Source organism: Motacilla alba, chromosome 13, assembly GCF_015832195.1.
Source record: "Motacilla alba alba isolate MOTALB_02 chromosome 13, Motacilla_alba_V1.0_pri, whole genome shotgun sequence".
Lineage (NCBI taxonomy): Eukaryota > Metazoa > Chordata > Aves > Passeriformes > Motacillidae > Motacilla > Motacilla alba.
In genome coordinates this window covers 1271707-1295874 of record NC_052028.1, presented here as the reverse complement: position 1 = coordinate 1295874, position 24168 = coordinate 1271707, and the positions used below count along the sequence as shown (strand labels likewise).

At 51.1% G+C, this 24168-nt stretch overlaps 1 protein-coding gene across 3 annotated transcripts in view; it reads left to right on the top strand.

The window, feature by feature from the left end:
- SIL1 (SIL1 nucleotide exchange factor) overlaps window positions 1-24168 on the top strand; it is a 92296-nt gene that overhangs the window by 36567 nt on the left and 31561 nt on the right. For all 3 annotated transcript variants that reach the window (XM_038150220.1, XM_038150218.1, XM_038150219.1), the window contains 4 exons: window positions 12948-13068; window positions 16249-16345; window positions 18578-18769; window positions 23255-23376. In XM_038150220.1, the coding sequence (XP_038006148.1) occupies window positions 12948-13068; window positions 16249-16345; window positions 18578-18769; window positions 23255-23376 (532 nt within the window). The remainder of the gene's footprint in view (window positions 1-12947; window positions 13069-16248; window positions 16346-18577; window positions 18770-23254; window positions 23377-24168) is intronic.

The window sequence follows — 24168 nt, the reverse complement described above, 5'->3', positions numbered from 1 at the left end:
GACTGCATTGGTAACTGCTGTAAAGCTGGATTTGCAGACAGAGGCTCTTGGAGCACATCAGCGCTGATGGCACAATCTGCGTGAGAGCTTGTTGGCACCAAAGGAACCTGTGAGGAGTGACAGGACTGTGGCCAGCACAGGTGCTCCAAAATGCTTCCATGGCTCCAGGTGGGTGTACAGGGGAAGAGCTCTGTGTGTGTGGGCACAGTCCTTCCCAGCTCTGCATGCCCTGGCACAGGCTCCACGTCTGCCAGGGGCTGTGGCTGTGCCAACAGGCACTCTGGAGAGGGCTGGGTGTGCACAAACCTCTGCTGGCTGGGCTGGGCTGTTTGCTCCTCAGGCTTCTCCTGGACAGACTCCTGCACCTTCAGACATGGAGGCTACACCTGGCTTCTGAGGAGCTGGTTGTTGCAGTTTGTCCGTCCATTCTGGGGACACTGGCACAGGAGCTGGTCCTGTGTCCCCGGGAGCAGCAGGGCTCGGTGGTGTCAGCGCTGGCAGGGGACACGGCAGCCCAGCCCTGCCTGGCCCGGCAGAGCTGGGGAAGGGACAGGGCTGGCGTGCATAACAATGGGCAGGCTCTGACCTTGCCGCTGGAACTCACTTAGCAATTCTGTTGATGTTCTGGAAACGAAAATATAATTCAGGCCACCTTCTCCTCCAAGCTGACCCTGAGAATCTGGGAGAAGAGCTACTGAATAATTAGGGGCTTCCCCCCCCCCCCCCCACCTTTTTGCTGGAGTTACTGCTCAGTGTTGAACTGTGCTCTACAGTGTCATTAGTTCTCTTGAACTTACTGCTTGAGTGTACTTAGAATTAATATAATTACGTAAATTGCAGTCTCATTAATCACCGGGGGCTGCGGCACATCCTTGTGCTGTTTCATGGGTGGCTTGGCTGGTGGGAGCCCCCTGGCCAGAGGTGGAGGCTGTGGCTGGAGCACTCCCCCTCCCTGTGCCTGGTTTAGCTGAGCTTTGTGTGTCTCACCCTGCAGGATCTGGAGTGTTTTCCAGCACTGCCGTGATTGCAGGGAGAAGCCTTGCTGCCGCAGAGGAGAAAAGGGAAAGGTGGGTTTGTCCCAAGGGAGTTTGGCTGGACCACATCCCTGTCACTGTGATTTGTGTCTGTGGGGTCCCAAAATGCAGAGCCCAGCCTCATGGCTTTGCAGTGGACACCCAGAGCCCGAGCTCTTGCACAGGGTCTGCTGCAGGGCTGTTTGATGATGCTGTGCCTCTGTCTCTGTGGCAGAGCTCTCAGCCTTCCTGGCAATGTAAATTCTCCTGGCTGCGTGCTAAAATTACACTGAGTTATTGATTTATCTTTGAGAGGATTTCCTTCCCGAGGGACATTTCTGGCTGTGATTTAGTTCCTCTGCAAGTGCAGAATCCGTGGCAGAGCAGAGCCACCCTCCTGCCCTCGGGCCTGCAGCTCAGGGTCGCGCTCCCTCAGGCTTTTCCGCAAGCTGATTTCTGTTCCAAGGCTGGGACAAGGTTACATTGCTGTTATTTCCGTGTAACAACTGCAAATAAAAGGTCATTTTCAACTTTCCATTGCAGAAGCTGCAAGTCTGGGACAAGCCTTTGTGCCGTGGCAGCAGCATTGTCTTGGGCATGTCTCAAACCCAGCTCCAAGGCTGGCATGTGGGACATGTGGAGCCATGCCAGCCTTAATACACTCGGACTCCTGGGAATGTTTTAGTTCCTCACAGTGGGGTGTGATGGGAGCAGGAACATGCTAACACATCTCTCCTAAAGCTGCAGGGTACAGCTTCTCTTTTCTTTGCTTTCTATTGACTCACCATGGAGCGTCTCTAAAAACAAGGCCAGGCAAGTTCCTTCTGGTGGTCCCGAGGTAGCCAAGCCAGTTCTCTTCTCCTGTCATCAGTTTTCTCCCCTTGGCCCTGAAATCCCACCCCACTAGCTGTGGCTCAGCTCGTGAGCACCATCAGTAGAAGGACCTGACCCTTCAGGACGCTGCCAAATGTTTCAGCTACTCTGTGGCTGGAAAATGCCCAGCTCTGTGTCCTTGGGTGCCCATTTGAAGCACATCCCTGAGGGTTCCTGTATCTAACCCCACGGTAGATTTGGCACTGATTTCAGCTGCACACTGATAAAATGGGAGGCTGCTTGTGCATGTGGTGTTATAAAACAGCATCCACCAATTAGGCCCAGGGAGAACATCAATTTATTTTCCTGTGAACCAAGTGTGGCACAGCTCCTTCCTTTCCCAGTGATCTATCTGTGAGATAAAACACATCTTTAGTGTCTATCTTAAATACTGCAGTGTTGACAAGTTCTCTTGACAGAAATTAGGCGAATGTCCCTTACGAGTGCATTAGCTGTAGAAACAAGGCTTTAAATTGAAGCTTCGCAAAGCGCTATTCCAGCGCGCTCTCCAAGGCATCTCCTTATTCCAGCTTTTATTATCCAAATTTGTTCTCACTCTGCAGCGGGGCTGGCAGGCGGCTCTTCCCATCCATCCTACTTGTCTTGCAGCCAGGCTGGTGGGACCAGCACCTTCAGGGTTGGACTGGGCAGTGTTGGCCAAACACCACGGAGCCATGCCCTCGGCTCCGGGGATGCTCCGGGCTCGGGGGACACCAGCGCCAGGACGTGGCTGGGGCGTGGGTGAGGGGAGCCAGCTGACACACATCGAGCAGAGAGGGGATCCAAGGCAGTCAGCTGCACGCCCTGACAGCAGCACAGGATGTCCTGAAACGCTCCCACTGGGAGCTGGAGCTGGGAGAAGGGAGTTTGTGTCGTACATATCTCATCCTTGCAATTTCAGCACTGAGTTACAGACTCAGAAACTGAGGACAGGAGCAGAGAGTGATGAGGCCTGGTCATGAACATCCCTTCTTGAGCTTCCCAGTCCTCCCCTGGAAAATAGTTTCCTTTTTTGCTCCTTTACCCTCCTCAAGTTGGGCCCTTTTAGCCTTTAACTCCTCATTTCCACCAACAGATTACCCATGGCCGCTTTAAACCTCCTGATTCTCACACTGGTGTTGATCCTGATGGATTATCCCTCCCTGTTGTGTCCTTTCTGTACCTCCACATTGCCAGATTCTTTGGTGGCCATTTCCTGAGTCCCTGAGAGAGGAGGAGAGGCTATCTGAGAGTGACAGATGTGTGAGACACGATGGTCGATGATGTTCTGGAGGTGCTAACCTCCATCATAGTAAAGAAGCCTCTCTCAAAAGGTATTAAATGCCTAAAATTCCACAAAATTAATATCATTCTCAGTTCCTTTTGTCAGGTTCTCAATTCTCCTGGTCAGTTGCCTTGTCCTTCTCTGCCTACATCCTGCATTGATCTTCTCTGGACGTAGCCAAGCCTTCAGCATCCCAGATGAGCTTTCTGGAGTAACAAATAACCTGAATTATTGAATGGATTGTGGCATTGGCTTGGGGAGAAATAATGCAGTGAGTTGGAGAGGGATTAAAACTGGCTTTTGTAAGTAAGCTTCTCATGGATGTTGACTTGGGAACATGGTGAGACAAAGGTCGCTGCAGTGTCTCTGCAGCCTGGTGTGCCATTTGAGAGATGAAATATCAGAGTGTGGCTGGATACCTTTGGTCTCTCTGGTTTTTCTGCTCGGACCTTTGTGGGATTAAACTCTCTAGACTGCTGTAGTTCACGGACTTCAAGCCCAGAATTAGAAGAAAAAATAAATCAAGTGCCTTGTATTAAATCCTGAGCACATGGCTCCTGCTGCACCCAGGGCTGTGGTAACTCACTGCAGTGCCTGCCTTGAAACTGGGGAGAAGCCCAGTTTAAGAAGGGTTTGCTGGGAAAGTGAAAACATGTTGTGCCCACTCCTCAAAAGGATACCCCTTATTCTTCCTGCCCCCCAGTGGTTATTTTTTTTCCTGGTGTGTTTGCTGCTGTTGCACTGCAAGGCAGAGCAGCCCTCCCAGCAGGGAGGTGGGAGGGTGGAGCACTTGTTCCTTCTTTGTGACAGGAAGCATTTCCCTCCTGCAGCAGCAGCAGCAGCAGCAGCAGATGCTGCAGCAGTGCTCCATCAGAGGCACTGTATTTCCCTCTCGAGCCCTCCTGTCACCCCTCCTTCCCTGAGATCCCTCCTCCCCAGGCACCTCGCTGGCCTTCACTTTCTCTTCCATCACTTCCAGACTTCCCAGGGGGCCCAGGCACCTCATGGGAGGGCCACACTGTGCCCTGTGTGTGACAGCCACCCCTAATGTCCTCTTCCTGCACGAGAGGGATGAGGTTTGGTGTGCGTTCAGCAGGCTCAGCTCTGGGCACGAGGCTGGGCTCCGTGTGCCATCATCATCATTGTCACCTTGGCTGCCAGCGAGGGTGGGTGGCAGTCACAGGGACCTGCTCTGGCACTGCCAACCAGGGACCTGCCTTTCCCCACGGCCCTGCCTGCCCCCAGGGGCTCGCCTGCCCCTCCTTCCCTCTTGCTGCAGGAGCTGCAGGAGAAGCCCAGTGGATTTGGCAGGCGATGTGAGGAGGGAGCCCAGCCCAGCCTCACGGGGTGCCTCTGTTTGAATAACAGCGTTCAGAGCACTCAGCACCGGCTGATCAGCTGGGAGAACATAAATCCCAGTGCCACAGGAGAGCCCTGGCTCAGGGAAAAGGGCCAGCTGTGAGCACTGTCCAGCCCAGTGTCCAAATGGAATGGTGCTTTCACATCTCTAATCAAGGGTTACTTAGTGGAGAGCCCCTTCCTTATGAGGCTTTGTTCTCTGCTAGCTGTGGATGGAATCACGGGAGGAGGGATTGGGTTCTGGCATCATTTTAAAAACGTTTTCATTCTGTTTGCTGAGGGGAACAAATTACAGAGAAAACCTCTCAGCACTGCGACAAAAGAGTGGCTCTAAAACCCTTTTCAGCCAAACAACTGTTTGAGCTGAAGGCTTGATGGATGGTGCTTAAAGATGTGGTTATTGCAGCAGGTTGGCATTAAAAATCACAGGGTGCAAGAAAGTTCTCACAAGGGTTACTGTGGGGGTGTGTCTCCCTGTAATCCTGGTGTCCACCTTAACACCCTGAGTCCACCCTGTGAGCTCTGTGGCATCAGCTACAGAAGAGTAGTAGCACAACAAACACCAGTGGATCACTTCTCTCTTGCTAAATGAGAAACTGCAATGGGATCAGCCCTTTTGGGGTGGCGTCACTGTGGCAGGAGGGCTGGAACTGGATGATCTTTAAGGTCCCTTCCAACTGAACCATTCCACAATTCTTTCCCTGCCCCTGTTCAAGTGGGGTTCAAGGCCAGCAGAAAGCAGTGCTGCTGCTTGGGGACCTGTGAGCAGCCTGGGCAGGAACACACCTGCTGTTGGGATGTATCAGAACAGGGTGGCTTTGAGGCTTTCCCAGGAATGCCTTTACTGCCAGCAGCAGTGCTGGGTGTTGAACAGGGGACAGATTCACCCTTGGCAAGCTTGAAAGCATTTCAGATGGCTTCTATCCCTGCTCCACTGCAGCACAGAACAAAATCAGTGTTGGAGAAGATGTTCTAGTTAGACATCACCGTTCTGACAGGTCGATTTCCAGGATGTTTATTAACATAGCTTGGAATGTCACAGAAAGGTTTGTCAGATAAACTAACCAACAGAAGTTCTTACATGAGACTTCCTTGGTTTTGTTGAGGAGCTTTGACTTTTCATTCAGTCTCTCAACAGTTCATCCTATTCAGGCCTTTCTGGAAGAGCCTCTGCAAGGTCTGTGGCTTGGGAATCAGGCCCTGCCCACTCCCTGTGTGTCTGGGTGTGGAATTCTTTGAATCCCTCAGGGAAATTCCCAGGGTCTTGCCCTGGAAGAATATGCCATAGAGTCTCCACCTAGGCTGAAAGAGAAGACTTCCCCATGGAGCCTTGCACAACACTATGAACCACCCCAGTTCCTTTCCCCATACGTCCCAAATTCTGGTAGTTTCTCCTTTCCCTGTTCCCTCATTGGTTGTGGTATCCCTGGCCGGCCCCGTGTCTTCCCTGCAGGGCAATGCCCTTTGCCCTACCCTTTGTGCCATCCCAGTACCTTTGGACCATTGGCCACTGACCCCTGCTGAACCTTGTGCATACCCCTTGGCCAGGTCTTTTGTCCCTGATTCCCCTTTGGCATGCTGGAATAAACCTTTGCTGGAATTTATCATACAAAAGGTCCTTCTGCCTCTCGTGGCTGAACTAGCCATGGCGAGTGTGGTGTGTGGACTTGGTTGCTTTCCCTGAATATTTACCCAAGCAGCTTTTCCACAGGAGATGCTTATTGGGAAATAGGTAGCAGCATCTGCCATCTAAACCCCCATGTTGCTACATCTGGGTGCCCTGGGAGGCAGAAGGAAGCAGCCGTGCCAATTGTTTGCTCATGCTGTAAGGACAACTCCTTACACTCCTCTCTTAGGGTTTCTTCTGCAATCCCAGGAAGAGAAGCACGTCTTCGTCCTTGTCAGCCCTCTGGGCAATGATCAGACAGAACAGCAGCGATGGAACCAGGCTGGCACCACCAGGGCTGGTCACTCGCAGGCAGAGGCAGCCCAGCTCCTCCAGCCCGAGCTGGGCAGCGCCTGGGAGCGATGGCACTGGGCATGGTGCATCACCCCAGGGCTTCGTCCTGCATCCCATCCCCTGCAGAGCCCCTGCTGTCACTGGTTACCTGAGAAATGGAGAGGCAGTGACCAGGCTGGTGCTTCTCTGAGGAGATGCTGCTCTCAGCAGGCAGCTGTGGCTTCCCAGCAGTACAGTGGGAGGAAGAGCTGCCCAGGGAGTGCATTTGTAAAGCATTTCTTCCAGCGTCACAGGAGTTTGTACTTGGGATGTGCACACAGGTGTCCCCGTCCGAGGCGGGAAATGCTGGGGGTGCTGGGGCAGCTGCTGGAGGAGCTTCCAGGCCTGGTGCTGTGAAACCTCTCCACCAGCTATGAGGAGGAGGTGACATAGACATTTTCCAGTGGCACTTAACTGGGTGGAGCAGTGAGTGCCAGGCAGTGAACCAATGCAAAAGGCTGCAGCTGAGTGACAAAGGGACAGAAAGAAATAAAATGGGATTCAGGCTCTGGGCCTCTTCTTCCCATCAGTAATCCATCTCATTCTTACCTGTGTCTGTTACATTTCTTCCTGTTGTGTGTAAAAATGTTCTGTTTTGAAGTAACAAACAATCTGGAGAGTGGTAGGACTTGCCTTTGTAGGAAAGAAAAGAAAGAAAAATGGAGCCAGGCTTTGCTGCTTCCTTGCTCAGCAGCTCTAACCAGAGTCTGGGATCAGGGTGTGAGCTGAGCCCCCCAGACTGGGCCTGGCTCCTCTGTTTTTCTCTGAGCACCCTGCTGTGGGACATTCCATCCACCCAGGCACAGCTGGAGTCAGGCATAGTGTCCTCTGTGTGCCACCAGCACGTGATGCCCTGGCCTCAGCCAGTTCCCCAGCCCTGGCACTGGTGGCTCCTGGAGCTGGGGATGCAGCTCAGCTGTGGGGAGCTCTGCTGCTCGCTGGGATTTGTCTCCTGGTAGTTTTTAATCATTATTTTATTAAGGGAGAAGGTGTGGTGCCATCAGATAACTTATTATGGATGCTCTGGCAGTGTGATTATTTCAGTACTGCAGCACTACCGGTGTGTTTTGCTGGAACATTCACATATTGATTCCGGATTCCTTTGTTGCCTGTACTAGAAAGAAAGTCCCTTTTCCCTCACTCCGTGCGTGGAGAGAAACAAAGAGTAAAGGAAGGTAGATGTTATCAGAAGCTTGCTCACACACCGAGGTAATTTTTAAGCGCTGCAGAGCCACTTACTGACTCATAACTGGGGCTTGTTTTCAAACCCTTGATAGATTTTTGAATTCTCTTACCATGGCAAACAAGGATGCTCACTTGGGGACAAGCCAGGGATCTGCCTCAGCGAGCTGGATCACCTTTGTTCTGCTTGCTCCAGCCTTCCCAGGGGACATTCCTCTGCCAAGGGGGACAGGGTGGTGCTGCAGGGGGAGAGTCTTCTGTCCCTCTTGGGCTCCTCCTGATGGGCAGTCAGCTTTGTCCAAGGGGTGGGGATGGGATGGGATGGGATGGGATGGGATGGGATGGGATGGGATGGGGAAACCGCTATCAGGAGTGCAGTGGGTTACTGCACAACCTCGGTGGGAGGTTTGCAGGTCAGTGTGTGATGTACAATTTCCCAGCCTGTAGCTGTGCAGTGAGTTAGGGCTCAGCCCTATCCCCATGCCAGAACACAAACCCACTTGTGGAAAGTGGAATGATGTGCTGGAAAGGAGCCCAGGATGAGACCTTTCTCCTTTAGTGAGGAAACACAGCAGGTCATTTGGTTGCTCTAGAAGAAGAAAGATGGGGTTCTTTGGATATCACTGCATATTCCACACGGCAGCCCTCTGCTTTTAGTAATGTGGTGCAGAGCGTGCCTGGTCCTCCCTCAGTTGTGAGCTTGGTGGAAGCCTGTCCTGTTTCCTATTTGTTTATTAATTTATCATCTTGTTTTTAGCCTCTGCAAAGCTTGATATTGGTACAGAGCCTGGGAAACGTGCACAGAGCGGAGTAACAGATAGTTGTGATTTGGTTACAAGGCAATAATTTAAGTGGACAGGTTTAGCTGATAACATAAAGCACACGAGAGAAATCGCTTCAGTTTATAAATGTCAGCAGAGCCCCTGCAAGGGAGCTGCTGCCTGGTGCTGCTGCTCCAGCCAATATATTATAAGGAGATATAAACAGATGTCTGAAAAAATCTGGCTGACCAAGATTAAAAGAATGGGGCTATAAATTAAACTCTTCCTTGGCGTCTCTTTAAGCAACTTTATGGACAGAGCACATCCAAATGAAGGAGTGCCAATGCTCAGAAGGACTTCCAGGTGCTTTGGGCTGCAGAGGCAGCACCCAGCGGTGGGGACAGCTTGTGGGGACAGCAGTGTCAGTCAGAGCTGGCATGGGAGACCAAAGCCTGTCCTGGTGCTTCTGCAGCTGATAAAGGGATTAAATCAGGAACAGGAATAACACCATCCCTGCAGCGTCGCCACAGGATCAGTGTCTCCTGCTTGGAAAATAAATGCTGTTGCTCTGCTTTGACATTTATTCCAAATGAAGACCTTGTCATTTGTGCAGTGACAAGAGTTTTATCCCCTGGGAGTACTTTACCTGTTGGACACTGTCTTTTTGGCTGTGAGGCAGCTAAGTGACTGAGGGGCAGGTGGGTGGCACGTCCCCAGCAGAGGCACTGGGAGCTCTGCTCAGACCCTGGGGCTTTCTTGCAATCCATCATCCCAAGGCAATGCAATAATACCTATTCAAACTGAGAGCAGGTTCAGATTGGATATTAGGGAGGAATTCTTCCCTGGGAGGATGGGCAGGCCCTGGTACAGGGTGCCCAGAGCAGCTGTGGCTGCCCCTGGATCCCTGGCAGTGCCCAAGGCCAGGCTGGGCACTGGGGCTTGGAGCACCCTGGGACCATGGAAGGTGTCCCTGCAGACATGGCAGAGGGTTGGAACTGGATGAGCTTTAAGGTTCCTTTCCACCCAAACTATTCTGTGATTCTGTGATCTTATTTTTAATTGATTTTAATTAATTTTAGTTGTGGTTAAAAAATCCCAAGAGTGGGATACTTTTTAACTGGTAAGGGGTCCAAACCACTTGTGGGGGCAGGAGTTTGCTGCTTCCTCCTCCACAGCTTGAGCCCTTCTGGCAGGTTTGTGGAGGGGATTTCACAGCTATTTCTACTCACCGGGCAGTTGATTTAGAGCTGGGAAATTAACTAGAATGGAAACTCTTCTTTCCCTTTATGAGGAGCAAGGGATGAGGTCTGGCAGCTGTAGGATTTGCAGCTCTCAGGGAAGAGGGACAATTCAGTAACACATCTATGCAGTGCCTACCTGTGGATACGCATATTTTATTTGTCTGAGGTGTCAAGGAGAAAAAATGTTACAAAATGGCTTAAATGAAGACGTGGTTTTGTATTTTTTTAATTGAGTTTCATTTCCCAAATGCAGCTTAATGCAAACAATAAGTAAAAAATTAATTTCTCTTGGGAAAAAGCTATTAACAGAATGATTCTGTTTTAGCAGCATGTGAAGCTGTGTAATTGCTTACACATGTATTGCTCCAGTGTGTGCTCCCAGTTGTTGAATAGTATCAAATTATAGGAATCAAAGAGAATCAAGTATTTTTAAGGGAAATGTCTAGAAGCTACATACTGAAACATGATTAAAATTCAGGATTTCCAGCTTATTTGTCTAAATCAGCAATTTTAATCACTCAAGTCAACCCACCCTCAAACACACTTTTGACTTCAAAATACCCCAAACTAAATAAGACAGAAGACCTTCCTTGAACAGCTGTAACATTTTTAAGTGTCAATGTCAATCTTTTTGTTGAAAACAGAGATGTTTTTTGTGGTTTATTTATTAAAGCAGTGCGTTTGTCCTGCTGTGCTGTGAACCTGGGCTGCTGTGCCGGGTGGTGAGAGGAAAGCCAAGAGTACCAAGAGCTGCTTAAACACATCAGGGCTGCGAGTTTTGCTCTGGGGTTTGGATGCTCCTGGTTAAATCCCGTTTAGTGTGCAAAGCAGGAGCAGGAAGGGTTTGTGCCTTGGCTGATGCAGCCTCTGGGATTTGGCTGTGCTGGGGGTGCAGCTCATGAGCACCAGGCCTGGGTTTGGTTTTATTTCCTGCTTGCTGATGTGACAGATGAGTAATGCCATAGTTGACTCTCACAATTAAAGGGGAAATGTTAAGAGAAGTTTTATAGTCGTGTTTTACCCCCCTTGTGTTGTTATCGGGGGTGCCCTGGGTTTGGGACATTTGGGAGGGTCACTCGTTGCTGTGGCAGCACCTGACCCCCAATCAAGGTGTCAGGAATGATCTCCACCACTGGGCAGGGAAGGAGGAGTTCATGGGCAGAACTTTGGGGGGCTAAAGGGTTAAAAGGTGAAACCTTCATTGTGTGCGTGAGCACATGGTGGGGAAATCCTCTGCTCCCGGTGCTGTAATATTTTCTCTATTCAGTCTCCTGTTGTATTTTTGGTAAGGTTTTAATGAACCTTTTACATTTTTTGGAAGTGAGCAACATTTCTCACACTGAGAATAGAAACAGGAGGTCTGGGCCCCCCAGCACCCTGCCCTTCTGGAGCCTTCTCTTGTGCTTTTCCTTTGGGTGATTCCTTCAATGGGATTCCATCCACCTCCTTCCTCTCCCCTGGCAGGCTGATGCGGCTGGATGCATCTGGAGCTGTGCTGTGCTCCCTGTCAGGGGCCATTCCTGGCTAAGTGACAGCCCAGAGCTGCCGCAGCCACTGCTGGGGCTGTGACCTGGCCTGCCCAGCGCTGGTGGCACGGTCGGGAAAGCTTTGGGCTTTGAGGGGAGGCAGCCAGCTGGGCTCTGGCTCTGCCCCGAGCGCCTCGGTGTCCGCGGAGGAGGGGATCGCCCTCCCGTCTGCCGTTCAGCACGCGATGGCATTTCATCCTACAGCAGCTTGGCCTGGAAGGGACCTTAAAGCTCACCTTGTTCCAGCTCCCTGCCATGTGCAGGGACATCTCCCACCAGAGCACGTTAGCACTGGTTGCATTTTCCTTGCTGGCAGAGCCCTGTCCCTGGCTCAGGCAACAACCGGTCATAGATAGACAGAGATTAAAGGTCCTGGGTAGCACAAGTTTAGGGAGCAGGAAGAGATTGGGATCTGTCCATGGAAAGCATTCCACGTGTGGAGGAGGCACATCTAGCCTGCCCTCCCATAGTTTAAAATGGGGAGATAATCACGCCTGTCCTCTCACATATCCAACCAATTCAACTTCCAGTCGACAGGACTGATGGAGAGAAAGAGAGTCTACCAGAAATGCAAACCTTGTTGTAATATGGATTTTTCTGTATTTTCTAAATGCATTTATACCTATTGGATGACTACAGGCTTTGAAATGTTTCTGTCTGAATTGTGACAAACATCCCAGTCTTACATAGGAAGCACCAGGTCCTTTGATCAGGGAAATGTCTCTTTGGTCTTGAACAGGGAGGGATCAATCCAGTTGTTCCGGAGACCACAGCTTTTTGTCTGTGAGTACATGTATTTATTGTACAAAATAATTACCCTTGTCTTCACTTCCCTTTGGTAGGAGATGCTCCCTGTCTCCTGCAAGCTGTTACTCTATCCCAGGTATCTTTTTAGGTAAAAGGAAGAGAGAAAGGAAAGGCTGAATAGGGAATCCTCCTCAGGAGGGAGGAGGGTGAGCAGCTGTAGTCTGACCATCTGTGAGCAGCTCTGTGGCTGTTCAACTGCAGCCTCGCTGTCCTGGGCAGGCAGAATTCTTGCATTAGGAGAAGAAATGCCATCAAGAGGTAGCAACCAAATATTGCCTCCCCTTCACCCCAGTGCTGGGCTGGCCATTGAGATGTGTTTGTGGAGAACTGGTGAAAACCACTCTGAATTTCCTATCTTTTCTGCATTTAAAACTGAAGCCTAATGTATTCTGTGTATTTTTGTTGGCAGATAGTAGTGATCATAAATTCCTTTTAATACAGTATTTCCACACCAGCACAGCCTTGATGTGCAGCGTACCTGGCTGTACTCTGCGGGATGCTTTGATTTCCCTTTGGCAGCTGCATTTTATTCTGTCTGCCCCAATCAGCAACAATTCCGCTTTCTCCATGTAGACTCCAAATCCAGTCCTGGTGTGGAGATTTAGTGCTCTCCTAGGACGTGGGCCAGAAGGGAGGAAGGAATCAGTGTCTGCTGGGCTTAGGGTTCCACCTCCACTATGGATCAGAGACAGCCTGGCAGCACAGGAGAACCTTCGGTGGGTCAGGGTGGCATTTCTGGGAGGAAAAAGCAGCACTTAAGGGGTGCTGCTGGATGGGAGGGGGGTCAGTGGTGGATATCCCACTGATCACTGTGTGGGATGGGGAAGAGCTTCTCCCAGGAGGAGCATGTGTCTTCAGCTCCCAGTTCCTCCCAAAGTTGGAGCAGTGCAGTGCTCTAAAATAACGTCACCTTTGCTTGCAGGTCAGGCTGTTCCTGCCGGGTCACACGTGCGGCTGAACCTGCAGACAGGAGAGAGAGAAGCCAAGCTCCCAGACAGAGAAAATGGGGAAAGTGACACGAGAGAAGACAGAAGGAGGAAAAGGTACAGACATGCAAGGCATTGGGTTGGGTGGCCTGTGGGATTCATGCCTTTTATTAGAGGCCAGGTTCCCTGGTGCACTCAATCCCTGCCTCTTCCTGAGACTTCATTGCTGGCTTAGGAGCTCAGCAGTGCTGAAAGCAGAGGCCTGTCCTTTGTGTTCCTTTTGGGATGGCAGTGGAAGGGCCCTGAGTGCACATTCAGAGGCACCTTCATGGCTTCTCATGCTACGACCCCAAACCTAAATTGGCAACATGGCTTCTTTGCATGACATTTAGTCCTTTGAAATACCTGCAGCAACTGGTCTGAGTCTGCTTTCTGAGCCTGCTTCTCGGAATCAGCTGTGAGGGGCTGAGGGCTGGGCTGAGCCCAGGGCTGTGTCCTGCTTGGAGCAGCCCCCCAGCCTCACTTGCACAGCAGGCACTGCCACAGGCCCTGGAGATCACACCTGCCCTGCACCCACCTTTGTAAAGGTGCTTTAAACATCAGCTGCTGCTGACCTTCCCCTTGGAACCCTTGGTTTAGTTACTATGGGGAATTTCTTTCCTGAAGTGTGTGGGATTTCCCACTGCCACCTGTGATGGGGATGCTCAGGGAGTGTGGGGCTTTGGGGGCAGCTGCCCGGGCAGGGGCTGAGCTCGGGGCCCTCTTGGGCCCATGGCCCCAGCACCAGCAGCCACAGGGCCCAAAGCCGCCCGGGCCCTGCCCAGCACAGCCTGCCCTGCCCCTCCAGCTGTCACCAGAGTGGGGCACTGGGGCCGGTGGCCGCCGGCAGCAGCGCGAATGCGGGCAGGGTGAGGATCCCCTCGCTTGCCTTTTGTCTCTTGAACAATCTGGGCACGGGGCAGTGCAGCGCAGGCTGGGAAGCAAAGCTCGGAGCCTTTGGAGGCTCCCAGCCTTAAACATGAGCCTCTGCAGCACCCCAGATCCAGGTGCCACAGTTCCCAGGGCTGTCATGGCCTTGAGAGTGTGAAGGTGGATTTTGCATCCCTGTGGCCTGGTGCCAGCTCTCGGCCCTGTGGAGATGCCTGTGGCTCCAGCAGGAAGGGTGGCTGATGGTTTCCTGCCTGCTTTGGTGGCATGGCTGCAGGGGCCACTGCTGTGAGAGCCCCCTCTGTGCTGGTGACAGCTCAGCTCTTGCGGACACCGCTGTGCCCCAGCCCAGGAGCAGCAGCAGTGCCCAGTGCCAGTGGTGTCAGTGGGACCCGCTGTGCACAGGGACCCCCAGCCCCGGCGTGGCTGTGCCAGCACCCGCAGGGACCTCCAGCCCCGGGAACCCGGAACAAGTGGAACCCACAACTGTGCAAACGCTGTCTGTGCCCAAAGGAACGGCAAAGAGAAGTGAGGTTTTAAAAGAAACAGTATTTATTTGCCAAAGATCAGCAAAACCTAGGAATTACAGAACATGTGTAATTATAACAATCCTTATAACAACAACAACAACAATCTTCAGAACATATTTACATGGGACCTATAAACTAACAATCTTCAAAACGTATTTACAGGAAACTCCAACTTGAGAACGTATTTACAGAGGCGTCATATCTGCGGCCATCATCTTCATCAGTCCTAGAAGAAAGGAAGCAGAGGAGTTGGACTCTGCTGCCAGCACTGGGCCCAGCTGAGCTGGGAGCTGGGCCCTAGAGGCTGGGACGGGGCTGGCAGGGCTGGCGTGGCCCCAGGAAAGCTCAGGGCAGGCCAGGGCTGGTGCTTGTGCCACCACAATCCAGGCCCCCTGCGGGCACCGTGTCCCTGAGCGGGACCATCCAGCCCAGCCCCAGCCTGGCGTCAGGGGACCCACTGTGTCTGTGGGCAGGGCGTGGGAGGCATCTGCCTGTCTTACTTGTGGGGCTCCATCTTCATCCAAGGACCATGGGCTCCTCCTCATCCTTCTCGTCGACTTCCATCTCCTCAGTGTTATCCTCCACATCGATGTCCATCTCCTCGATGTTATCTTCCACATCGATGTCCATCTCCTCGATGTTATCTTCCACATCAATATCCATCTCTTCGATGTTATCCTCCACATCTACTTCCATGTCCTCAACAGGCTCTTCCCTGTTCACCTCCATCCTTTCTTCCCAATCCCTTGTCCTCTTGCATCTCTTCCACATTGTCTCTGGCAGTCTGCAAGAGGCAGCACACTGTGAGCAGTGGGGTTCCTGTCCCACACCATCCATTCCCCCATGGCTGCAGCCTGCCCAAGCAGGGTGGCCCCTCCCTGGAATGGCACTGTACCTCTCCTGGCACAGCAGTGTGCTTCCTGCAGGCATTGGTGCTCCAGAACAGGCGGCAGCAAAAGCCGAGGCAGCAGCAACAGTCCAGCACTGACGAGCAGAGCGAAGACCGAGTGGCAACTGACCGTTGGTAGCCAACGAATGGTGTGCTCTGCTCGTTTCCAGGTGCTGGACGTTCCACATGGAACCCTCTGGGAGCTGAGATGTCATAGAAGGTTCAGGGCTGCTCCACACTGGGAGATGGGGATGGTAGAAGGATTAAATCCTTGAATGGTTTGGCTTGGAAGGGACCCTAAAGATCATCTGGATCCAACCTGAGCAACGTCCCAGCACACCAGGTTGCTCCGGCCCCTGTCCAGCCTGGCCTTGGATGTTCGTGGGCTTGGGGCATCCACAGCCTCTCTACACTGGTCCCTGTGTCAGGGACACGCATCCTCACAGGAAAGAACTTCTTCCCATCATCAAATCTATTCCAACTCTTGCAGTTTGATCCCATTCTCCCTTGTGCTGTCATTACAGCTCCTGACAAAGAGTCCTGTCCCACTTCCCTGCAGCCCCTTCACTCACTGGAAAGCTACTCTGAGGTCTCCTGTGTCTCTGTGTACAATGTTCATTAGCTGAAATCTCCAAGTTGAAGCTTGTAGGCCCTCTGCAATGATTTAGTGGTACAGGGATTGTTCCTCTTTTGCAACACGAAATTCTGAGATACCAATTTTATTGTGGTAGGACCTGAGATTTTGTGTCAGCAGAGCCCCTGATTGTCAGGGCGAGGTGTCTGCAAGCCCCACACAGAATCCTGCACTCAGACCAATATTTTCTTGAGCATGGTGGGGTTTTTCTTCCTTTCCTCCTGCCCTTAGCCATTGCTACAATGTCACAGTGAAAATAAAATAGAGGCAGTTTTTCACTCGCAACATGTTCTGGTTTGTTTTGTTTCTTCTGCAAGGCTGGGCCAGGTTGATATCGATGCAAATTCATTCACATCTGAGGAGCTCAAAAAGGCCTTGGCTAAAATGAAGGAAAGTGAGAAGGCAGAAAGGAAGGTGAGTTTCCCCTTTCTAAAGCAATGCACATTGCAGGGATGTGAACACACCCTGTTACACACTGCCTAAATACAATGGTTGAAATGATCGCTTGGAAAACACTGTGCAAACTAGTTTTGTGGTGAATATGGACCTAAAATACCTTTACTAAACTGTTTGTGATATTGTTCCCTGACTTTTGTGTATGACTTGAAGATTCTGTGAATGGTTTGGGTTGGAAAGGACCGTAAAGCTGATCCAGTCCCACCCCTGCCGTGGGCTGGAACACCTTCCACTATCTCGGGTTGCTCCAAGCCCCATTGAAGCTAGCCTTCAACACTTCCAGGGATCCAGGGGCAGCCACAGCTGCTCTGAACAATGTAATTTATCTGTTTCACTGCAGCTCAATTCACAAAAATGTCTGCAGACCCCAAAGGGAACTGGATCACAGCTGACGGTATTTACAGAGGGTATTTCCCTTTCACTACTCTCCTTGCTTTCCGTTTCCAACCTTGTACCCTGGATAACAAAACCCAAGTGGCCATAGTGAAGCAGGGGCTGAAGTTTCCTTACACAAGCTCCAAGTTGTCCATTTAGTTACAAAACAACCCACAACCTGAAGTAAATAGGTGGGATGATGTGTGACTCATCAGGTGCATCACAGCCTCTTTCCCTTCTCCCCCTCAGCAGCTTTTCCTTAACCCTCACTCCTCCTGCTGCCTTGATGCTGGCTCACTCAAACGAAAACTGAAAGAGGAGTCAAGGCTCTAAAGTTTTGGTGTCACAGATCGGTTTTTTCTTCTCTTATGTGGCAGCACGGCATGATTTCATTTGCTGGAGATTATTTCCATAGCAGCATTGCTGATTGATTGCAGGGCTGCTGAAAAGGGCTGCTGGAAATGAGGATCACTGAAATGCAAAAATTAGTGATACTCTATTAGGTGAAAATAAGCCATATTTTAACATCCCCCCCCACCCCCCCATCGTTAGAATAGCTTTTATCCCAGCAACTGGGCTAAAAGCAGCTACATCTAATGGACCTAAAGTATTCCATTTGCAGTCACTCCTGCAGAGAGCAAATCCATCGTTGAAGGCTCTGTGTCAGAGGAAATGGAGTTACACTGAGCCCCTCTGTGCCCGCCAGAGGCAGCTCGGGGAGGGATGGGTTGGGTGTGGTACCTGTGGTAATTTATCATTCCATTGACACAGCTTTCACCTCCATTGCTCACTTGGTTTTTCCAGCCCTCTCTGATCCCTCATGGGGAGCAGGACACATGCAAACCCTCCAGCTGGGGTTCACTCTGTGTACAAACACATCTTGGTATTTGTGACAAATCCCTTCCAAAAGGGGCTTTCTGCCTTTCTCCTGTCCTTGGGGCAGCCCAGCTCCATCGTGGCCTCTCTGCTGCTTCTGTCCCCTGCAGCTGCAGGCTCTGTCCCCAGAGCCACCAGTGCTGATGTTCCTGCACCTCTGGGGCTCTCTGAGATCTCTGACAGATCCTTTCCTCCTCACCACATGTTTTGTGTCAGCTGTCTTGGTTCAGGGCAGCCCTTGGGGGGCTGTTACTGCGAGGGAGATGAGCTCAGGACAGGCTGTCTGCTGGCCAAGCCCCATGGCACAGCACGTCAGCTGCCCCCAGCTTATCACTGCTCCTCCTGCCTCCCTTTCTGACAGCTTCTGTCCCCACACCTCTCCCTGGGAGATAGAGCCTTCCTGGAATTTGCTCAATGCTGGGAATGGCCAAAGCATCTTTGTCTGTGTCCAGGATCTCCTTGGAGTCACTGGGCACTTCAGGCTGGATGGGACCTCTGAAGCTCTTCAGCCTCATGTCCAGCTCCAGAGAGGTTCAGCTGTAAGATCAGGGAGGTGCCTCAGGGCTTTTTGCAGCCAGGTTTTGAGAAGATCCACTTGCAGGCAAACAGAGAACAGCAGTACTGCTGCCTGTGGGCTTGATGTTGAGCTGGATGGAAATGGGGTGTAGAAGTGGTGCACAAATGCTATAGAGATGTAGAAGTGGCGCACAAAGCCCTACTGCTCACTCATATTGTGGATATCACACAGCTAACTGGGTTCTGGGCTTCTCAGAAGGACCCTCCAACCCTGCCCCTGCACCTCTGATGTACAGCAATAAATCCATTGGCATAGACAGTCAGGTTCCCTTTGTGAATTTGGGGCTGGCATTCCTTTCTGTGTCTGTCTTGTCTCTCTTCATTTCCTATCTTCACATCTGGTTTCCTCCTTCTGTTTCCAAGGCCCGAGAGGAAGAGGTGAGGAAGAAGTTCCGGCCCATAGAGCAGCTGAAGGAGGAGTTTGAAAAGCTGAACATGAAGATAGAAACAGATTATGAAACTATGGTTAAATTAATCAGCAAATTCAACAGCTCTGCCTCCACGCTGGATGAAAAAGTCGCGGCGCTTTATGATCTCGAATATTATGTTCACCAGGTAACAAGAATGCCTCAGTAACTACCATGTAAAATCCAGGGGATACGGTGTCATAAACGGGGCTTTATTTTTCTTATCGGTATCAGGTAATACAAATTGCTTAATTACCATAATCCTGGGACAATAACAGACAGCAGAGGACTAGTGCAGGCTCATTTTATATCCAGGTTGGAATTAATCATCGCTTGTGCCAGGAGCCAGCAGTATCCTGGTGGTTGTCTGATTTGTTGTCTGTTCTCAGACTGGTTTCCTTATCCACTCTTTTTCCTCTTTCATCTCCTTAATGTTACAAAGTAGGGTTTTAGCTGCCATTTTTGGGTAAGTAAAGTGGTGGCTGCTCAGAAAATAATTATTTTCTCTCTGCTTCCATGGAAAGCTGCCGTGGTTGATGGTAGGTGCCCTTACATCAGTTCACAGAGAATGTCTTTGTACCAGGGAAGGTGACAGCCACCCAAAACCCCCTATTTTGTCTTGGTGTGAGTAAGCAGTGGCAAGCAGAGCCTCACTGTGCTAATTAGCTCTGTGTGAGGGTGAACATATTTCCTGGCATCTCGCTTCCTCGGGTTTGCGCTCACACTGTTCCCCCCTCTCTCTGATCTCTCTTGCTCTGCTTTCAGCTCACACACTCCCACCGCCCCTTGGATGCAGCTGCAGGCACACAGCTCTGCTCCCCTGGGCTTGCTGCCTGCCTTGGTGCCACCCCTGGGAGGGTGTCTGGGCATCCAGCCTCTGCTCTGCCGTGTAGGAAGGGACTTGGCCTCTCCCTCCCCAGTTGACTGGGAGAGTCTGGAGTGCACTGGGAGAGTTTTCAGTGGCACTTTGTCATTTCAGAGGGTGAATGGGACAAATCTTGGGAGGTGCCAGTGCAAGCCCTTTCACTGGAACAGCACTTGTTGAACCAAATGTGGTGTTTGGGGGCAGGTAGCTGAAGTGTTGCTGCTGTGAGAGAGGGAGTCCATGTGCCAGCTGATACAAGTGTTATTTCCAGGGCTCTTTGTCTTGAATTTCCACTCTGAATTGCCATTGTGAGCATGCAGAGGCTTCCTTGCTGTTTGTTCTCCCTGCTTTTGTGTCACTGACGGCATCTGTGTGACTCAAAGAATAACTGTGAACAATGGGCACCCAAAGAGCTTCATATTTGTACTCAGGGCTAATCTTGCCTGATTAAGGGTGCCAGAGCATCAGGCCATTGTGCTAAAAAGCAACCCTCAAATGCCCTGGGATGCCTTGGATTCCAGCATAGCGGTCTGGACTACTCCAGCAGAAAATCCCTGCAGCACAGGATGGGGCAAACAATTTCAGAATGGCAGAGGAGCAGGGACTGGAGCATCAAAGGGAAGCACATGCAGCATCAAAGAGGTCAGAGAGGGGGAATGGCAGGAGGCTGGCGGGAGCACAGGGGCTCCTTTGTGCTCCGATCACAGCGCTGCTCTGTGCCCGCGCTGTCGGGGCAGATGGCTGGGCAGCACCTTCTCGTCAGGAAGGAAGCTGATAAGAAATATGACTTGTCTCTAAGCCAGCATGGCTTTTCCTCCTCTTTCTTCTTCCAGTCAGTTGAATGCATCCAGAGCATTATCTCTGCTTGGGACTGACTTTAGCAGCACTGGCTTAATGTAATTACTGAACAGCAGCCAAAGGACGCTTGTGCCGCATAACCCTGGAAGGGCTGAACTGTCAGGACTCCTCTGCAGCGAGTCACAGCCCTGCCGTGGGAGCAGGGGATCCGTGCAGGTGTGGGTGGCCCAGGCCACGTGTGGGGCCACTTTGCTGGTCCCACCTTCCTCAGCCTCCATCAGAGCAGTACCATGCCATGCCATGCCGTGGCTTTTCAGAACTGTTCAGCTCCCAGCCATCCTGCTGCTGCCTCCGGGGCACGGGATGCCCTGTGGAGTGGAAAATGCCATGCCCTGGAGGGCATGCAAGCAAAGGCTGCTCTCTGCTCTGTGCCATGGTCACCTCGGAGCAGTGGGTGTGGGGCAGCTTGTGCCTCGGAGCGTGCCGTGGGAGCCGTGGCCGGTGCCCAGCCTGGGGAGATGTTCTCTCCTGCCTTTGAAGAGTCAGCCCAAGGGCTCTGTCTCTGCTCAGCTTTTGGTTGCCAGCTCTGGTTTGCTTCTCCTCAGCCACGATTCAGCTTGGCATGTTCGGGAGCCCGTCTTGGAGAAGGAATAGGAGGGTTTGGCTTGCTGGGTTATCTGTAACGCATAAAACCCAAATGCAAATGTGAAGAGGGCAGAGCGTAACTCATAAACAGCATTCACGGTGCTTGCATAGCAGTGTGTGGAGCCAAGACCCGTTCTCAGGCATTGCAGGCTCTTTCTCTCAATTATTTACTCTGCTTATCTTCCCCTCTCCTCTGCTCTGACATGCTACACCATCTCTCTCTGCTAATTTCCTCTCCATCGCGTGCAGTTGACATGCTGCTTTCCCTTGCTCTTGTTTTCTAACATTTTCTCTCTCACCTTCCCTCCTATTTTCTTTCTCCTCCAATTCAAACCTGCTTCCTGAATAACTGCTGTCATATTTGCTCTTCCCCCATCCCTCCCCTCGCCTGCTTTGCCTGTGTACTTTACTCAAGAACTCTTTTGATCTTTGGTTTTTCTTCTGTGCCAATTTCAGTGGACTGAAGCGAGGTAGGAGCTGCTGCCTCACAGCATCCACTGCTCCCCAGAGAGGTTAATACCTTCAAGTTGTTAAGTTTGGGGATTTTGTTAGTTTTAGAACTGGAGCTCTCGTGACAGACTCTGGTTAAAAAGATAAACACATCTTCAGAATAAGCTTTACAGCACCATTTACATTCTGCTGTTGTGGTGTCTCACTGATGCTGGGGCGGCACGAAGGATTCTGGTGCTGCTGAGGTTACAGCAGGGGATGGTTTTACCACACCAGCTGCTGGATGCAAATTCCTGCCTGTCCATACATTCCCTCTCATGCAGAAGTCAATGTCCGATTCCAGAACGAAACCAGTTTTTACAGAGGCTGAGTAATAAAAGGACCCATTGGCAGCTGAAATGGGGTAGCTGCATAGATTTCTTTGTAGATAAAGATGGGTCTGCAGAAAAGTGAGAGATCTAGCGGGCCTGGTTTATAGGGACAGTTAAAAGAACAGCCTCTGAAAGGATACAAAAGCTGCTGCAAATCCTGAATCAGCCCCAGCAGACCTGCAGAGAGCAGCTTTGCAGAGGGACAGGTGGGTATTGTCCCACTGGGGAGCAGAGATGAGCTGGAGCTCCCCAGGTCCTGCTTTGGTTGGTAACGACAGACCCGTAGGACACAAAGCTTCTTCCTTCTCCTGGCTACCTGAAATATCTGACTTAGGGCCAATTTTGATGAAGGTACATGGTTGAGATAAATATAACACCGAGCATGAAGTCATTGACTAGAAGAGTGTCCCACATGCCCTGCATGGCTTGTGGTCCTGTCCCACCCCATCAGGGGGTCGGCTTGCCCTGCTGATAACTCATTTTTATATTCTGTTTCCATCTGCAGACGATTGATGTTGTCTCCCTGTCTTTCAGAGAGAAATGTCGAATTTCTAAACCTGATTTTTCTGTGCAGGCAGTTTTGAGCATTCATCAGATCCTCTTTTAAACTGAAAAAAAAAATCATTGAATACCAAAATGCATCGATTTGACTTTGGACTGAATTTTGTACTTGAAGTAGTTTGTTCTGTTTCTCTAAATTTTGTGTGTGAGCACTCAGAGCCATTTCTGATCTCCTCTCCAAGAGCAGATGCCCACTGGGATTGTGCCTGGCTAGCCCCTGATCCACTTAGAGCCCGAGGCTGATGAATTCCCTCTAATGTGTAAACTTTTCCCTGCTGGCAGTTAATCCATTATTGTTTGCTTAGAAAAGTCATTGTGGGGCTGCTCCCTGGGGAAGCTCCTGGCTGACCCCTTCCAAGCAGGACTGGCTTTTTCCTTCCTTGTCCATGGGAAATTTTTGATGGAACTCATGGAGAACTCCCAGAACTGTCCATGCTCCTTGCTCCCATGCCCCATTTGCACCCTGTTGGTGCTAACAGGCTCCTAAACATCCCTGACTCCTGGTGCTACAATTACAGCATCAATTAATTTCATTTGCAAAACATGCAATTCCCTGGGTCTCCAGTAAAGGCCTGCTCAGGGGAGAGCAAAGAGCTGGAATTTTTTGACATCAGCAGATATATTGAGTTTTTGACACCACCTGAATTACCAAAATACGTGTCAAGAGCAGTTTCGATAGCAATAATCAAAGTATTTGAGTTTCCAGCAATGCCTTCTGAGTGTGACAGTGTCCTCCCACGAGGACTCTGTGCCTGGGCAGCTGTGACATTGCTGCTTGTGGGCAGGGCTGTGCCGAGCTCAGCCACAGCCATTCCCTCGGAATGTTTAATTCCTTGTAAAACTCCCTGCTGGTCAGAGCAGGAGGGAAGGGATGCTGTGGGTGTGAAGGGAGTTATTCTCCAGGGGCTGGGGCTTTGTGCTGATGGAAGCTGCTCTCTCCCAGGTGGACAATGCCAAGGATTTCCTGTCCATGGGTGGGCTCCGGCTGGTGATTGAGGGGCTGAACAGCAGCGAGGCCTCGCTGAAGGAACACGCTGCCTTCGTCCTGGGAGCTGCCCTGTCCAGGTGAGACCTGCCCTGTCCAGGTGAGACCTGCCCTCAGCTGGGCTCTGTGCCTCTCTCCACGTCCCTTAGTTTATTTCTGATAGCAGAGACTGAAAACTGTGTTGTGACACACCACAAAACTGTCTTGTCCCCTTCCTAGCCCTTGCAACACCCATTTCCCCTTCTCCTCGCTGTGTCATTATCTTGCTCATTGGACATATCCAGAAGTAATGTGGGGTCAAATCTATGATTGTTTCTTGGTTTCCCTGGGCTCCCTGTTTCTACAAAGTCCAAGGGGGGAATAATTCTCCTTCTGTCCCATTGACAGGTCTCTCTGGGGGAAGATGTCACAGAGCGTACAGTTGCAAGCACCCCAGTGAGCACCTTTGTCCTTCCTCATCCTTGCTCCTGGGCTGCTTCAGGATGGCAAGGTGCTGATTTGACCATTCTTTAGAGAGAGATTTGGGTCCCATGGCCTCTGACATCAAAGGGGTGTTGATTAGATGTGGGGTCAGGAATAAGGGTCAGCAACCAGAATCCAGAGGAGACTGACCTGCAGGATGTTTAAGGTTCAGGGGAAGGAGCCTGCTCTGCCTCATGCTGGGGCATCCTGTGTAGTGCTGCAGGAGTATCCTGTGGGCTCCATGGGTTTTCTTGGTGCCCCCTTTTTGATTTATGGGTTTTGGGGCTTTGCATGGGGTGTGTTGCTCATTCAGAGGTGCAGAGGCTTTAGCAATGCATTGGATGGACTCAAACTTCAGCATCAGAAATGCAGAGTGAAAACTGAAGGTCAGGACTGTTTTATCTGCATAT